Source organism: Bombus vancouverensis, chromosome 1 (genome assembly GCF_051014615.1).
Source record: "Bombus vancouverensis nearcticus chromosome 1, iyBomVanc1_principal, whole genome shotgun sequence".
NCBI lineage: Eukaryota > Metazoa > Arthropoda > Insecta > Hymenoptera > Apidae > Bombus > Bombus vancouverensis.
In genome coordinates this window covers 6271385-6290128 of record NC_134911.1, presented here as the reverse complement: position 1 = coordinate 6290128, position 18744 = coordinate 6271385, and the positions used below count along the sequence as shown (strand labels likewise).

Here is an 18744-nt window from a genome sequence, read left to right as displayed (position 1 = left end):
CTAGCAGACCGGATAATTGTTGCGAAAGCGGCATAGTTTCTGTGGCATAATTTAAATAGTTGCTGTCGTCAAGTAGACTACCGATACCCACGCGTCGAGCGTCTTGTCCACGATTAAAGCGTCAACAGGCTGCTTTTGCCGAAAAGAGAAACCGCCACCAGAGAAAGGAACATTGTCCAAATATAAGGCGTCGTTCCAATCAACCTACGAACACAGAGGACATCGTATTTGGACGAGAAATATGCGCTGTCTCCGAATGGTTCTCGCGTTTACTCGCAAAAGGAAACAAGTTGTACGCACTAACTAGTTACGAGTTAGCAGAGACAGCGAATAGGACAACATTTTTCCACGCACCTCCTAGGTTTATGTTACGATATAAAGCACACGAGAACGTAAGGAGTTAAGACTCTTTTATTCGCTTTGATGAGTAGAGATAACTTTAGAGGCTTTCATGCGTGTTGCAGGTTCTGAATTTTTCACTGAGATCTGTAATTTCAGACAGTTTCGAAGACCTTAGCAGTGCTGAGAAATCCATAAGGTTGAAAAGCTTTCCGTGATATTTGAGATTGCAGAGGGTCTCAAAGATTTGAAGAGATCGAAGAAAATGAAGAAATTGAGAATCCTATAAAAATCATTTAAAGATCGATCAAAGATTTGAAATACATATACGGCATTCCAGATCGGAGATTTTGGGATATTTTGAAGTTTCTAGTGCGCTCTGGCTTCGAAACTTTCTAGTGGTAGTTGAGGTTTCAGAGGGTTTCAAAGATTCCAGTAGTATAGGGTAATTGAGTATGTTCTAAAGGGTCTGAGGTTTCGAGAGGATTTCAAGAGCATCAGTGGTTCTAGATGCTAGTGAAAATTTTGGGAGTACCAAGCACTTTAAAAAATCGATATCAGTTTTGAAATTCGTATTATAGAGAGATATCGTCCAAAGTAGACTATATTATAGTTCTACAAATATCCGAGTAGACGCAGGGTTCAGTCGAATAACACGTGAAAGCGGAAATAATGTAAATGTAAAAAAGAGAAAAAGATACAGAGTAAAATTTGTTCACAAGACGCTTCATTTCCGAGAAAAAAGAATTGAAAATTTGTCACACGCATGTACTACACCGATTTTTAACTAAACATATTCAAACTTTATTTTCTTGAAAATGAAGCTTTAAAGATTTTATTCTACATTTTTTACTTATTTTTACACGCACAATGACCATCTGTCGATTACTTAATCCTACCTAATTTTCAGACTCGATTTTATTGAAAAGTAAGCCGAAAATGAAAAAGTTTTATTCTATATCTTTCCCTTACTTTTACACAAGGAATCACGGTGTGCTCGCTTTTACATCTCATTCAATCGGACCCTGTGTATGTCGACCCTGTAATTTCTTTTACGCTCTATCACCGACATTTATTCCCAAATATTTCTATACTTTCCTCTTATAAATCTCGTTTATTTCAACTTTGTTGAACTACAATGATTTTATAGTTAACACAACGCATACTTATCATGTACGAAGCTTCATGTGCCGGAGTTTAATTACACGATGGAATGCACCGTACACAAACTTGTTTCCTGTCACAGTATATAAACTTCATTGAAGTTTCATGGGCTGGCCGCTCTCAGAATGAAAGGAATGCGAGCCGCGCATCCGGTATGACTTGCCACTTCTTTCGTTCCTCCTCTGTCCAGTGATCTCAAACTATCCGAAGACTGGCTTGCCCCGTGATCCAAGGATGACGTCGATGTTCCGAAGGGGCACGATCTTTGCTACGTTCTTCCTGTCGTTACTGGGCGGTGGGCTGGTTTGTGCTGCTCTGGTGACGCAACATTGGGTCGAGGCGCGACCCTTGAGAACTCCAAATCCTCAAGAAAGTGCTGGCAGAGTTCACTTCGGCCTTCTTCAAGGAAAGAAGGAACTAAACGTCGCTTATGGCTGGAGGACATATCATATCTCTGGTAAGTTCTTCCAATAGTTCTTGAATGATGTACATCGACTATACATATAGTTATAAGTATTAGGATACTCTTTGATATCTAACTGTTAACTAGCAGGTATCATTGGGCTATTGGGCACCGTGATAATTTAGCTTTAAAGTATTTCATTTTGGAGTTTTCAATTGAATTGGATCTTATTACTAATCAACGCCTCAGAATAGTCATCCAATCTTCTTTGAATGGCAACCATCAGGTTCATATGAGAGAGAGGTAAATTATGTCTACAAGTGTAGGAAAAATCTATAATTATTAGTAAAGTATTACTATATAGTTTTAATGAAAAAATTCTATAAAAATATAAATACATACTATAAATGGAGGAACATTTGCGACGTTGTTTAAAGAGCCACTAAGACTCTTTTGATTACATGTATGGAAAATTAATATGAAGTTACTAGTAAAATATGTCAGTATAGCCCTATTGAGACAGATAGGTAATGAAAATTTGTGTGATTAAAATTTTTAGTGAAATGACAGGAGTATATATGTTTATATACTATTATTCTATAAAAATAATTAATCTAAAATTAAACGCAACAAGTCTCTGGGAAATACTTTGCGGTTATGAACGTGGTCAGCTTCATTAAACTATTCGACTTTAGCCAACAACCACCACATGGCTTCTAACCATCGGAACCACTTTCTGTTAGATAAAGCGTCACGGTTAATGGATCGGATTTTACCTTCATCCCTGAACTGTTAACACTCTCCATTCAAGGATACCATCGTTTTCTCTTCCTACTACGTACCTTCGTTTTTTTTTTCTCACAATGTGTTATATTTGCTCCACCGAGCATATAGCTATTATGTTGCTTATACGACAGCAAATGCATTACCGAGTGGTAATTAAACGCTTGAACTCCTTTCCGTGCATTTAGTGGTTTCTGCAGTCTTTCATACATTGTACTTTAAACCGAAGCTTCCAGGTACAGAGGCTATTATGTACTCTACGGTTTCTGTAATCATTAAACCATTTACAGTTGCGTTCCACTAATGGATAGCTGCGTTTTGGTATTAATAATTATCTTAATAGCTTTCAATATCGTCGTTCTACAAAATGTTTCATGCATTTCATTTTTGGAAGTCGAAGGTGAAGAAAATATCCTGCCTTTTATGGGAGAACAATTATCAAAATCCAATATATCGTCGACTAATTCTACGTCTTGTTAAAACTATCTCTTCATTTGATTTTCAGATTTTCATTATATATGTTTTTGCCATCTTCTTGAATATTTAAAAAGTTATGTATCTACATGTAGAATAATGTTAGATAATTTAAGTAAATATTGAATTATCAATATATAAATTATACATCAGTATCAAAAATCTAGGAATATATATTAATATCTGTGAAATTATAAATATCAATCAATTACAAACATATAGCACGTGCCCATGTTTCATCTGTAAATCGAATTAAAGAGTAATTTAAGTAATATAGAACTAGTCAACAGTGTATGGAATTCCAGAATTGCTTCACTGTGAGAAACAAAAAGTGTAGCTCATCACATTTGTCCCATACTATCTTCTTTTTCCTACATTAAAATATTTTCTTTTATCCACTGAGTAACAAATTGAAAAAATCAACAAAACCGGCTGTCATACGTTTCCCCTATGATTTTCGCTTGTTTTTTCGTAATCGAGTAACCGAAGGGTTTTTCAAGCATCTAGAATGCGTGCTCGTATTGGGTATACGTGATTGCTTGCCACGAAGATTACCAGGAAACATCGGTGCTATTTGCACAATTCAATTTACGATGAAGTTTATGATTTAAAACACTGACCACGTAGTTTTTCAACACGACCGTGTACTGGACACGGACACTGATCTGTTAAATTATTCAATCTGTTCACCGTTGGCTAATCTGAGTTTCTGACGAGTTTCTCACCAACAACGCGTTTTACATAACTTTCATTCGACGCAAGGAGGGTGATCTTATCTTCGAAAGAACAACCAATCACGACAGTCTGTCTCTATTATCTGTGTGCTACCTACAATGACACCAATCGATAATCAATTGTGATTGCAGCAGTATATATTTATCCATATACTTATCTTTATCTTACCTCGATCGGTATGACTTTATTATTCAACCACTTCTCTAAAACGTTTCAGATAATTGCCCCGAGAAGATTGGAAAATTCTATACGTAATTTATATCCTGCAGCTGTCATCCTTGTGTCTTTATCCTGTTGATGAAACAGATAGAATAGATATATACTAAGAAGACCAAAAAATCCTGCATTCAAGTCATGTTTAGAAATCATGGATAGCTCAATAGACTTACAGAATAGATTGAAATGTACACATAACATTTAATTTCTGCTAATTGTCGTATTTGTGCTTTTTTTGTCTGATAAGCTAAATCGTTCGCATTATTGAAGATCCTGTAGTCCATGAAATCTATGTTGTCTGCTACTATGTAACACATGTTTTACTGCATTTGTTAAAATGGTTAAAATAAATTACATATATGGATTAAAGAATGTTGAGTAATGTGAACAACTTATTGTTACATAGTATTTTGTAATTAAAATAAAATTTGCAAAAGTTAAATGTTATGGCGTATGATGTATTTTAATTTGTCGCGATTGAAAAGTGAGAAGTATATAAAATTCGGGTGACAGTGCATTCTAAAATTTTAGTAACGTGGGTCATCGATGACCATCATTGCCAATGGACGCGTTAACGAATCGGAGCCTCGATCGTGTAACACGGTCGAACGAAACTAATCCGAGCACGCCGATTATCAAATAGTAGATTTATGGGAGATACGCGCGACTCTGCCGTTCACCATCTCCCACAGAAATCGCGTGCAGGTACAGTTATGCCGAATGAGATTCTCCTGGTCTGGCCAACTATCCGGCAGAATTTATGGTCCCAGTATCACATTGGGTACCTGAAGCACCGGAGAATCTCCCTCCATGCGGTTCTCCGCGACGATAACTCGTCCACTGGATATTATTCCAGGTTATACACATTGGTCGAGCTGGTGGAATCAAAATCTGATGTACTCCTTAGAAAATGAGCCGTTCACCAGAAACGATAATACGTAGCATGTACATATAGCGATAGTAATTTGCTAGCGGATTATTAAATATAATTCACGAGTGAATTTCTGGACTAGTTAAATTCAAATACAGTATGCAGGACAGCCTATTTTTACCTATAAGTGATACTGAAGTAGGAGCTTAGAAGTTACATATTGAACAAAGCAAATTAATTAATATGTTTCTATTGATATTTCTACTGCAGACTCAATGGACGTTATCTGTCCTTCCAATTGAACATAAATTCTGAAGTATTAGCATTTATAGAATGAAATGGGCCAGTCTGTCTAGACTCCTTTTTGAACATTCATTTTCAATATTTTTACCATAGAGATAAATAAATATGTGTCAGGTGAATTCATACTTTGAATGCTGAGAGAGAGAGAGAGAGAGAGGGCAGCGTTTTGAAAATATATGAACCAGCCAATATTGATTGTAATAAATCTGACATGAAATTTCAAATATTTATTAACAAACAAAAAATGTACAAAAACTAGCTAAACATAAACTATGGTACACATTTTGACACAGTTTACTATAATAATAAATGTATTACATCCATATTCATGTACATATACGTACAAGAATATCTATCCAGCCAATATTAATTTCAAATATTTATTAACAAACAAAAAAGGTACAAAAACTAGCTAAACATAAACTATGGTATACATTTTGACACAGTTTACTATAATAATAAATGTATTACATCCATATTCATGTACATATACGTACAAGAATATCTATCCAGCCAATATTAATTTCAAATATTTATTAACAAACAAAAAAGGTACAAAAACTAGCTAAACATAAACTATGGTACACATTTTGACACAGTTTACTATAATGATAAATCTATTACATCCATATTCATGTACATATACATACAAGAATATCTATCTATACATACATATGAGAAAAATGCTGGAAATGCGAGGAATTCTCGATTCGTTATCTATCCATGATTTTTCGCCAGCTTCACGGCCGAATTCGAATAACAAGAGTGTTCATAATGCTCGCGTGTCTTGTCATCCTGATACTGAAATCGTTATTGCCGGAGGAAACTGTTATCGTGCCATAAGCGGCGGTACAATGCCGGTCGAGCACTCGAGCGAAAACATCCGTTCCCCCCTAGCATCTTACCCTCAACGTGGACTCAGCCGGTATATTCACGTAATCCATGGGGTACACTGTCCGCCAGCTGAAACATTTGAATAACAATTTTACGGGCTCACCGTGTATAACGGTTCGTCTCACGCACTTCGGTCTCGGCATAATTTTCGCGGCAGACCGGACGCAAAAACCTGCCCAGTACCGGCGAAATGGTATATCCTCGTTACTTTGCCTGTTTATGGCCTAAATTGGTTCCTATTAGATGGTAGATAGTCGCTTACTTATTTTTTATGTAAAGCTATACCTATTTGTATTTTAGGCTTTCTAAATATGTATTTCTATATTGCAATTTATAAAGGAACATACATATTGTACATTTGCATTTTAGGTTAGAAAGTTTGACGTGGAGGTTAGGGAGTAAGGGAGGTTAGGGACTAAAGAGAGTAAGGGATTTTGATAGAAACTTGAATTAGATAAACAAGATCTAAAATTAGTCAGCTGAAGAAAAATAGTGAATGTAAATTTCCTTTCAAATTTAACCTGGTTACAGTAATCAGAAAATAGTTCTGCAACATCAGATAATATAAAGGTATGGTGATATTTTTTTTTATCTAGTTACACCTATATCTGAAATTTTCATTATCTTTTTTTCTACAAGTTTCGTATTGGACGCTCGATCTACAGATCCAATTTCCTCGTAGCATTTCCCGCCCGCCTCGACATATTCGTTTCTCTCAGCAACCATTTCATATTGCATTCTCGATCTGGAAGTGCAGTGTCTTTTTTTGCCCAGTTTCTGTTCGTTCACAAAATCTTCACCGTGTAACAAGAACTTGATATTCTGGTCTCGATCTTCGAAGAAGTCTGATCTGTAGAGCAGCTAATGAAGACTGAAGGATATCCTTGAAAAATATCCAGAGCATCCTGATATATTTCATCTAGTGAATTGTTATACGTATAGAATACTGGAATTTTTTAACGGGATAATGTTGTTTAATATTTTTGATCGCAGATCATTTGTAGTTAACTTTCGTTTAATGCTTTTGATTATAAATAATTTGTAATACTTTTACGATGTGAAGGTTTTAGAAATGCTTTGTGTTACGATGACCGATAAGTTTGATGTTCAATGTACACAGAGCATATCTATGGAAATCGGAGAATGTAGCAGAACGGTAATTGCACTCTCATGGCCAAGCAGTTTGACCCAGTGGCAGCTAAGTGTAGAGTATCAACCACATTGCAATTCTTATTACAGATGACTCTCTCTTCACAGGGGCAATATTTTCTTTATCACCTTCTCGTATTACGATTCAGTAATGACCAGCTACGTATCGAATAACAATCTCCTGTTGAAACTGTACATTGTGGACAATTTCTTATTCACGATAGTGACGTCTACTTTTTATATGAATCCTCGGATCTATCTTTACATTATATACAAGATATTGTACAATATTCAAAGAGATATATACAATGTGTAAGAAATATAAGTGTAACGAGAATCGTAACGTGATTCTACTCACTTCCAGATCGAGGGAGGTTCGTAAGAAAACGTTGATGCAAATGCGGCCATGATCATGAAAAATCCAAGATTAAATTTTTGTTTATTGGAACGTGTTCCTCCCATTACAAGTGACGAAAGTCTCGAAGGAACCATAGATCGAAAACGATTCTTTCTCCCTATCTAATCTGAATTTTTGACTAACATGAATGATATAAATCTTCAAATAGCTCGAAAAATTCGAATTTCAGTTAAGCCAAATAATTGAAATCCTTAAGCAACTTGAATAATTCGAATCTTCAAATGACTTGACTAATCTGAGTAATACTTCAACGCTACTGCCCAATTCCGCGTATATGCGTGTGAAAGCAGTTATATAGATGGAGCCAGCGTGGAATCAGGTTCAGCCGTCTCTCCCCCGATAAGAACAATGACATTGTTGGCACGCGTCATGAGAAACGTTTCTCTTTCATATAGCCACGGAATGGTCCCAAAGGGACACACGAAGAACACGTACCGGTTCGATCATGTATGTAGCGATAGTCGCGTGGCGTGCACGATCAACCATCATGTATAGTTACTATTTAGCTTGAAACGTGAGGTCAATAACAGCCTCTTCGTTTTATTGTACGTGCAACGGGGCAGCCATTGGTATGCGTGACGCAATGAAATTGGCGTAATCATTTATTAATTCCCTCACCGTTCCTCTTCGACTATATAGTCCATTGATAATCACGAAAAGAATTAATCGCGCTGATGCACGCGACTAGCATATTCTCTTTGATCATTCGTCGAACGTGCGCTTAATGACAAAGGCCAATGGCATTTATTATTTTTTGAATGGTATTTATCTCCTTCTTTCTTTTTGTCAATCGTAGGTAATAAATTTTTCAGCTGAATTCTAACCTTCTTGTGAACCGTAGGTTCTTTATTGGTGGAGGAATTCGCGAGATGTTAATTGCTGGAATCTTGTACTTGGAAATAGAATGAAGAATTTGATGTAAAGTAGATTCCTTAAAACGGAGGAATTTTAAATCGATAACGACCTTTCTTTTGATACTAGAATATTTGGAAGCGTAGTGTGCTTCTTAAAACGTATTAATAATTTTCATTTTAATATATATTTCAGTATACGATATAGATTGGTAATTTTAATGTTAAATAATCTATCTATTAATTTCTATTTTATATCGATAATTTATTAACGTCTACGTTATATTGATAACGTATTAGTTCCATTAGTTCCAGTCATTATATATATTAGTTATTAGTTCCAGTGTAGTATTAAATGATCTTTTACTCTATGTCGATTCTCTGATCTTTTAAAAATTTTTTAAAAATTTGTCGGATGATATAAGAAGGTTAAATGAAGAACACATTTTATCCATTTATTAAATAAAAATTCTTCAAAATGGAAAGGAAGAACGCAAGAAGAAAAAATTCTTTCTTGTCGCTGTATGATTAATGGTTTGGTGTCAGCGGTTATTTAAATTACTTAACAGTAGAACAGACAGCCGTAAGAGTCTAGAACTGTCTGACACGGTTTTAATTCGTTCCCGATGGAGATTTCATCAGCGGCAAAAAGTTTTGCGACACCCACGCGCAAAAGAAGCGGTTGAATAAAGAAATGCGGCCCGAGGGAAAGATTCCGTGAGCGAGAATAGCCGCGACGGTTGTAACAATAGGAGCAGAAACTGGTTTCTGAGTGTGCAAAAATCCACGACCGAGCCTCGTGGTCGACTTTCACGTGCTCGGGCTACGTCGTATCATCGACTGTTCTCCGGATGCTGACCACGGGGAATATTAAAACCCTTTTTCCTGGAAAACTTTCACGGCCAACGAAAGTCCTGGATCACATTTCATCTAGTTATAATTATCTTTATAAATTCCTTTTTTAGAACTGTTGGTAGTTGTTGGTACTTTAAGATTAAATGAAATGTATCGTACATTTCTTCTTTTCTTGTTCCTTATGTTTGATAATCTTGAATTTGATTTTAAAGACACTGAAAGTCCTAGATTATATATTTCCTTGCTTTTGTCTGGTCATAATAATCTCTGTACACTTCTCTTTTTGTGTGTGTTCTACAAGGTTGGTACCCTGATCTATCAACTTCCAATTTCTTCCCTTGAAATTATACAATTTACATATTTTCATTGATCTTCTATGGATGTTGATTTTTTATAGATATAAAAAATATATTTTTGAAATATGAAATATATAATATTAAATATATTTCTTGAATTAAAAGGAATCCTCCCTTATGAATAGTACAAATTTCTTTTCATGATTTCAAATCGAATTCATTATATTTAATGGATTAATGGTATGGTTGAACAAAGAGTATTTTAATAATTACGGATTTAGCCCTCAAGCAACCAAAGGTTACCAAAAATTACTTCAATATCCCACTTATTATTATTAGATTAGATTGTTTTAGAGAGAACATATTTATTTGAATGATTCTTTTCACCTACATACCTACAAAAATCTTTTCCTTGTGGCTGAACAAAATTATTAAGGCAAACTACTGTAATTGAAGAATTTATTCTTTATTAAGGTAAAATATGGTCGTTTTGTGTGCTGGAACTGAGTGCTTGGAGTAAACGTCGAACACAAGAAAGGGTGCAGCTCTTGAGAAATTCCTCGGATGTCCTTTCGTGGACGCAAGTTGTTAACTTGGCGATTCACTGAGAATCCCGCCCGCGGCTAATTAAATAGTCCGTTATTTGCGATGCAATATAACTTGAACTAGCCAAAGCAAGAGTATTTACTGCACGCTTAATTATTCATTACGTACCACGATAGCTTCAGTTTGCACGTCAACCCAAAGTGGGATTCGGTTTGCTGAGAAAAATTGAACTCTGAAATGCATGGAGACTTTTTCAACGATAATAATGGACCCCGTACATTAATAATATGCTAATGAAACGTTGATTAATGATAATAAGAGTTTATTATAGCAATTATAATAATTGATTTGTAGATTAGTTTGGTTTTCAACATACTTTGCTCTAATTTGATCGGCTCGATTTTATTAACTATTTGCAATTTAATTACTTCTTTTTTTCTAGGGAAATTAAACACTCTTTTTTTAGTCTACAGACTTTTTGCTTGTTATTTTGTTATTTTTAATTATAATTTGATAATATAGAAAATATCGCAGTATTTAAATGCAAATGACTGAAATATAAATGCGAGATAACGAGGTCCGCATCGTTGATTTTTACTGCTGCCACTAGGAACGTTGAAACGCTATTATTAAAGTTATCGCATAAAAATAATCGTTTGTTTCGTTTCAGTACCCCAAATGATCAAGCAAGATCCGACAGTGATGTCCTGGGGACTGTGGATCAGCACTCTAACAACAACCTCGGCTGCACTTGTCACCGCTGGCCTGGCTGCTCTACTCGCCGTTTTGAACACAGCCACTTCTCCTAGATCTAAGATCCTTTCTGACCCTGGAGTATATTTTATAAATATCTTAACACGTACGTCGATGAAAGTATTTAATTTCAAATACTTCATACAAATAAATTACTTTAAAGTTAAAGTAGCAAAGAAGCAATCTTTTTCAAAAATTAAATAAAATTTATCGTATCAGTACATCAGAATATTATAAAAAATTCAAGATATTAACACAATTGCAATTTGAAAATTGGTTAAAATTCATTGGATCAATTATATTATAATACGTAAAATTTGAAATAATAAGCTAATTGATATTTGATTCAGTACTAATGTGCATGGCGAGTACGAGTACTTGGCTGGCGCAGTATTACACGAAGCTATACTTCAACGTGCTTCCAAAGGAGGACATTGATAATATGTGGACCAGCGAAGGTTCTGCCGAGCTTGGTTATTCATTTTGGTAAGAGACTTTTCATTCTTCTGCTCGATAGCATGCTTGCATTCACAATAGAAATCCTCAGTCAAGCCTCATCGATGATCTCTCGCATTTTCGTAGTTGTTTGCAAGTTTTATGCACGCCATTCGATATTGTGAATGTTTTTCGATTTCCAGTAAAAGTCCAGCCTTTTCAAATAACGAGCAGTGAATGCAAAGTGTGAAACTTGCAGCTTTGTAGAATACTATTCAATTTAAGTTAATTTATAATTTGTAGTGTGAAGTATCTTATCTTTTAAACGTTCAAATTATTTTACTTTTATCATTCTAAGGATTAAGAAAAGAGATATGTTTATTGTCAGACTACAAATGTTTATGCATTTATGGAAAATTTAAATGTGCAAAAACTTACACAATATATAAATCAATAATATATACACAATAATACTTTATCTAAGTGGCATTTTTTAAATTGTATTCATAAAAAATATAAATTTGCATAAAGATCTACGATCTACTTGTTATTTCTGCATGTATTAATACGGTAAGGAAAGTGTCCTTGAGAATTTATCTGATTTTAGATATGTAGTTATATCTAATGTAACTTTCCTTCTTCTAATCATTGTTAAGTTACAACAGTCAAAGCGTAGAAAAAATGAAATACAGAAAATTATTTAGGTTTCTAGAGGTATATTTGAAATTTAACCTCTGAATTTTCTCATTCCATTGCTCTTCTTTCAGGCTGGTTGTTTGTGCTGGTGTGGTGCATTTAATCAGCATAGCATTGGTAGGCTGGGGCTCAGGACGAGACAAAATCGAACGCCTAGAGACAATTCCCGCACTGGAGGAAAAGACCGCCGCGGCAATAATGCTGTATTGAATCCCAAGGCTCTTGAGACGAGGACTCAAAGACAGAAGAGATCCATTACAAAAATTACACAGAGTGCTGCTCATATTTGTTAGCGTGTGTCGAGGCAACAGGAGTCGATTAAGCAGAGAGCTGGCTACGATATTTCTGCTATTCGAGAAAAGACAAGTTCCTAGATGTTTGTTAGCATACTTAGCATCGTAATGTAAAAAAAAAAAGGAAGAGCAAGCACGTTAACGGTATTACCACTTAAATCGTGTTAAAGCTTCAGTGTGAAATTTGAAGAATGTTAAAAAAAACCTTCGATTTATATAATACAATTATTGTCCGATATTCGGATCATGAATTTGTTGAAACATTTAAGAATAAATGAAACGCGAAATCCAAACTAAAATTTCACTAAACCGAGTGCAAAGGTGGAAACACGATTTTTGTAACGATCTGATCAGAATGTAGTTTCCGGCTGAACGCTTTTATTTAAAAAAATATGACCGCGAGCTTTTCAGACCGCTGAAATTACCAAGAGTGGAAACCAGGCCATGTAATTGATCGTTTCTACACGGAGTTATGAGCTTGCACCGTAATATTGCGTGATTCAAAACATTTTGAACAGTTGAGTACGCGTGTGACAAAGTGTATACTATACATGATGAACTATATCTATATTTTCGTGTAACAATTTCGAGAAATATCAGATATAAATATATACGTATACCTATGCGACAGTGCATCGCGATTTGTTTTATTATAATAACAGTATATTTCGGCCATCGTCATTGAATCACGTCGGTCGATGTCTTCTCTAAATATCTTCATTGTTTTTTCTAATCTTCCTTGCGTTTGAAATATCTAGTTTTATACGCGCATTTATTAATGCTTAAATTAATCTTCCTCCCTTTTTAGAAACTTCTAGCCCTTTTCTTGCGTACAGTATGATTAACAATTAGAATTATAAGAAGGGTAGTATATATATTTCTTGCCGTTTAGGTAAATGAAACAGAAAATAGATAATAAATAGTGTGTTCATGTTTTCTATCTGTACGTTTGTCGGCAGCGACAAAAAAGTCAACTTAACTCAAGATTTCATGAATATTCTGTTCATTAAGTTTCATAGGTTGTAAATAGAAACGGAGTTTGATACTCTGTAGTGATTTATTTATTACGTAGTATCTTAATTATTAACTATATCATAAATGTAATAAAACAATTAAAAAGACAATACGGATAAGATGCGTAGATCTTCATTTATACCACAATAAAGAGGTCTGTCCTTATGTTTTATGTTTCAAAACTTTGTTGCATTATTACATAATGCTAAATATCGTTGCTTCGGATGAGCGCCGAAGATTACTTTATGTAGATCTTTTAACCCTTTGCGGACGAGTGTCGGCAAATAGCCGCCTGAATCTGTTCACAGTTTCGGACAGTTATTTTGAAGTGGACGTTTATTTTTTCTGAGCGATAATCTTAAGCATATTTATGCTTAAGGATGCATGCAGGGTGATGGTCGAGTCAGAACGAATTTCAATCTTTCAATGGCATTACCAGATGAATCAGAAAGCTTTTTATATATTATTTATAATACCTTATACACGATGCCTAAAAGTTCCAGAAAGGACATGTTCGATAGTGATAGTAGTGATGACGAACATTATTTTGAACCTGACAAGATAGAAGACGAAGACAATGCTTCAGACAGTGGAAACGAACTCCGTTCAACAATGAATCGGGTCAGACGTTTCAATATTTCTAGTAATAGTGACACTGATGATGAACTAAATATTAATGAAAATAATACAATCCTCAACAATGATTAACGCAAACGTTCAACGTGTATATTTTTTCAACTGTGCGCGAAAATACCTCTCGTCCACAGCGACGCTTGCTCTTCAAGCGGTCTCGTCCGCAAAGGGTTAAAATCACACGATTTGTTATTTCTTTCGTCTTTTTCCAAGGAAAAGGTACCACGCCATGTGTACCGGTTTTATAAAAAAATTGATGTAGCAGTTAGGATACAAGAAAATTTCATTAATTTCTTGAGACTTTTAACCTCTGCCATCTATTAACGCCGGCTCACCTGTGACCATCCATCGTCTTCAGGCGGTCGTCTTCTCTCATCGTGTTTTGGTGGAAGTCTATCATCTTTAGTATCATCTCGCCTATTAATTTAAAAATATTTAATAGCATACTCATTTCAAAATTAAAATTTGTAAAATTAATTTTTGAATTAATGAAAATATAGTCACTTTTCATCGCGTCTTGGAAAGTCTCGAGGCGAATTTTGTATTGTATCGCTTTTATCGCGCCAATTTTGACTACGCGTTCTACCACCGCCACCGCCGCCACCACCTCCGCCACCACCACCGCCGCCACCACCTCCACGACGATCAGGCATTCTGCCACGATTACGAGGTCCATCAGATAACGGATCACGTGGAATGTCACGCATCTGTAAAATATTGTTAAGTAAGTTGAAAGTATGTTTTATTTATGATTCGGTAAAGCTTTTATACAATTATTTTATACTTACTGGACGTCCATCCATTCCACGATCTTTATCTATCCGATCCCTTGTATCATCCTTATCGTAATCGTCTTTTCTCCATCTCTCGATGGTATCTTTCTTCGGTTTATCGTCATCCCTTCGCCATTTATTATCTTGTCCCTCTCTCGCGTCCCGTCTTTTCCAGCGAGTGGATTCTTCCTTCATACCGTCATCTTTTGTATCAACAGGACGACGCCATGACATTTCAACTGTAATCAAATAAAATGTAGATAATATCATATAATCATATAATCCTTAAAGCATGTTTGAACAATAAAGCGTAGAAATGCACCTGGCCTTTCTGGTATACGATGACGTTCTCCACCTCCTCTCCATCTGGTTATTTCTTTGTCCCTTTGTCTCTCCTCTTCTAACTTTCGTTCTATTTCAGCTTCTCTAGCCCTAGTAATCTCTGCCTGTTTTTCAATCTTAGCTAGACGTTCAGCTTCCCTCGCTTCTTCCTCTGCGCGTCTCAATCTCTCTTCCTCTTCTCTCTTAGCTCTTTCCTCCTCCAAACGTCGTTTCTCTTCCTCCTGTTTAATACGCAATTCCTCTAGACGTCTTCTTTCAATAGCTTCAGCTCGTTCCTTCTCCCATTTTGCTTTTCTTTCAGCCTTACGCTCCATCTTACGTTTCAGCAATCTGCTAACTCTCTCCTCGTTCAATACTCTCTCAAATTCTTTCAACTTCTCTAAATAAATACTCTTACGTTCGGCCAAAATTTTCGCTAAGAAAATATCATGATCCTCCTTCATCCTTGCCATACGTTCACGAGTAGCAACAGCCTGCTGTCTCTCCTCAATGGCTGCAGCAATTCGTTCAGCTTCCTGTTGTTCCCAGCGTTGTTTAGCTAATTCCATTTTTTCTTCGACTGCTTTCTCTAGTAGTGGTATTTCTTCTAAACGTTTAGCACGTTCCAGGTAATCTATTTTCTTCTCCTGTGACTTCAATTTCTGCTGCATCTCCCTACGTTCTTTCTGCAATTCTTCGGCTTCTCGAGCTGCAATTTGTTCTGCATCTAGTTTCTTGATTTCATCTTCATCCAATTTCTTCAGTACCTTCTGACCATGACTAGTTTGAGATATCTGTTGCATCTTTTCCTTCAAATGTCTATCCTTGATCTGTTGGATTTCACTCTGTTGTCGCTTCCTCTCACGTTCTTCTCTCTCTTGTTCGAGTCTCTTCTGCTCTGCTAACATTTGCTGTCTCTGGAGCTCTTCCTGCCTTCGCATTTCCTCTTCCTCACGGACTGTATTAATATGTTCAATATATTCTTTTCTTTCTTCTATAATCTTGTGTCTTCCTAGGATTCTCTGGTGTTCTTTCATTTTGGTTTCATGATAATGGCTTACCATGGCGGAACGCAATTTCTCTCGCTCCATCTTCTTCTTATTCGGATTAATAATATTGATCGCTCGATGCAGCACGGTGGCCATATTTACAAGTTGACAGCGAATCTGTTCAGAAGGCATTGCTTGTAACACGGGACCATCGGGATGATCTTCTCTCTGAGCTTCCGACAAATCAACTCCAAAGTGCACACATTTCTTTCCATGACTAATCCTTATCTGCATGTCGTTGTATCTTACACAATCCACCAGCAGACGTTCTAGGTGAAAGTCTGTCGTAAATTTGGCGAGTTCCAAAAGCCTAGCGAATTGTATCGTTTGATAAACCTGCGATATTTGATGAACCAGACGTACAAGTGTTACATCTTGTAAAGCTGGGACATACTGAATCAATGGACTATTTTCGTCTGCTTGTAGCGTTTGAATGACAGAATCTACTCGGCTACATAGCTCCAAAGGATGAAACTCGACCTCAAGCCATGAATACAATTCTTGCAATTGTGGTGATGCTAAATTAACAATGTTCAAGCGAACAATGTCTTTAAGCAAGGAAACTCTCGTTGGTGGCTGAGTGAGTCCTAGAAGTGTAGCAAGTTTCTGAGCTTTCTCTAATGGACTCTTGTCTGTTTCTATAAAACGATCAAATTCAGGGTGCGCTGATGGCAGTGGGATAGATAGGGTGGCCAATAAGACACGATTGGCCATTCTCTGCTGTTCTTCCAAAGACATATTCTTTTTCATTTCGCGGGAGAGTTGCAGCAATTTAAACAATGCGGCAGCATGGAATAGATAGTTACCTGCCTTCCAGAAAACCATGGCTAATTTCTGGTAATAGTTGGCCATGGTTTTTGGTACTGGAAGTTTCTTAGATAAATTCATCATACCATGTACATCTTCGGAGGATTTGAATGCTTCTTGCCACAGCTCCATTTGTATTGCAGAATCAAGTTGATTCAAACGCGTTTCCAAATTTAGCTGTTGCGTCTCCGCCCTGTTCATGGAAACGTTTGAAACTAGCGCCGGTAGTTTACAAATCTCCTCTAAGTGTTTGCGTAGTTTTTCGCACAATTTACGAAATTCAGTCTTACGATTATATTCAAGACAAAACTGGAAGGCCATACGTGCGATATCATGATACAACGTTTCAACATGAGCATTGGTTCTTAATAATTCTAAGCACTGGCAATAAGATTCCCATAGAAATTTCACCCATGGCGTCAGAATAGTGCGATCACTTCGATCTTGCGCATCTTCGCCACTGACTGCCGATAACAGTATGCTTTCAGGCGTGGCTAAGTTATCAAGATCATCTATATCTATAACAGCCTGTTGACTCTGTTTCCGCGCTTGATTCGTTTTTTCTTCTGCCATGCGTAAGTATCCACGTATGACATTTTCTAAACTTCCAACATTTACAGATTGGAACATATTTCGATACTGAAATAGGCCTTCCTTTGCTATGTGCGATTTCTTCAGCTCCACACATAAGTCCAAGTATTTGAACATTATCGGTTCCAATACCGATTCTGACCAATTGTATGTCCATTTTTTATTGCGGAAGACTTCTTGCAAAGTATCTAATGCTCGGGCTGGTTTGCCTACTTCAATGAATTCTGTCACAAAAAAGAAAGGAAACATATGTTTTTAAATTTTTTCAAAGATAATTAATCATTCTGCTTTATAATAATTCACTGTGACATTTTCATTATAACCATATTAAAGAATATCTGTCTAAGAATAATTTATAGCTAGTGTTTATGTAACAGAACAAATAAAGAGATACAATAATGTCAAAGTTAGGTCAGTGTCACGAAAAGACATATTTAAAGAACATTTACCACATAAAGCTTTTTATGTTCACATAAAAAAACATATATTAGACAACTTTATTTAACATAAACTAATAAGCTTTGTATTTCAACAAACATATATAAAAGAATAGAATATTATATTTCATTCGGAATCATAGTATACTTTCTATTTAAGACTCTAACCTTTTGCAACTATTCCGTTCTAAGTGCATATGGTTGGGCAAAATTAATATTTTAAAAAAGTCAAATGAGACGTGACTTTAGCCATATTGAATGTTATATGACAAGTAGGAAACGCCACTTATGGCGATTAACCAATATTGTAAAAATACGGTTAAGTAAAATGATATGGATCGCAAAATCTTTGGATGAACGGAACGAAAGAATTTTTGCAGCTCTAGATTAAATAGGTATCGGCCATAGTCATTCTTGTTACGAAATAGTTATACGAACCATTTGCTCTTTTCAGAGCATTCTCAGGTCTTTGTCCATATCGCGCCATTTCTTCACGGAATATAGTCGATTTCAAACCATACACGCTATCATAGGATTCGAAAAATTTCTATGGAAAACCTAGGATATATTTTCTTTTAATTATACGACGTTTATCACGGCGTACCTCGACCGCGTGTACCGGATGAAAGGCGGAAACTACGGAAA

At 35.9% G+C, this 18744-nt stretch overlaps 2 protein-coding genes across 2 annotated transcripts in view; one reads left to right on the top strand and one right to left on the bottom strand.

The window, feature by feature from the left end:
* LOC117160723 (uncharacterized) overlaps window positions 1–13607 on the top strand; it is a 23159-nt gene extending 9552 nt beyond the window's left edge. The window contains exons 4-7 of the mRNA XM_033341662.2: window positions 1694–1960; window positions 10968–11156; window positions 11401–11536; window positions 12253–13607. Of these exons, the coding sequence (XP_033197553.1) occupies window positions 1738–1960; window positions 10968–11156; window positions 11401–11536; window positions 12253–12391 (687 nt within the window). The 5' untranslated portion in view covers window positions 1694–1737 and the 3' untranslated portion in view covers window positions 12392–13607. The remainder of the gene's footprint in view (window positions 1–1693; window positions 1961–10967; window positions 11157–11400; window positions 11537–12252) is intronic.
* eIF3a (eukaryotic translation initiation factor 3 subunit A) lies at window positions 13513–18744 on the bottom strand. The gene is made up of 5 exons (XM_033341657.2): window positions 18538–18744; window positions 15217–17886; window positions 14910–15133; window positions 14626–14828; window positions 13513–14538 (listed from the first exon to the last, which is right to left on the bottom strand). Exons 1-5 carry the CDS (start codon window positions 18584–18586, stop codon window positions 14442–14444), a joined length of 3243 nt encoding a protein of 1080 aa, XP_033197548.1. The 5' UTR covers window positions 18587–18744; the 3' UTR covers window positions 13513–14441.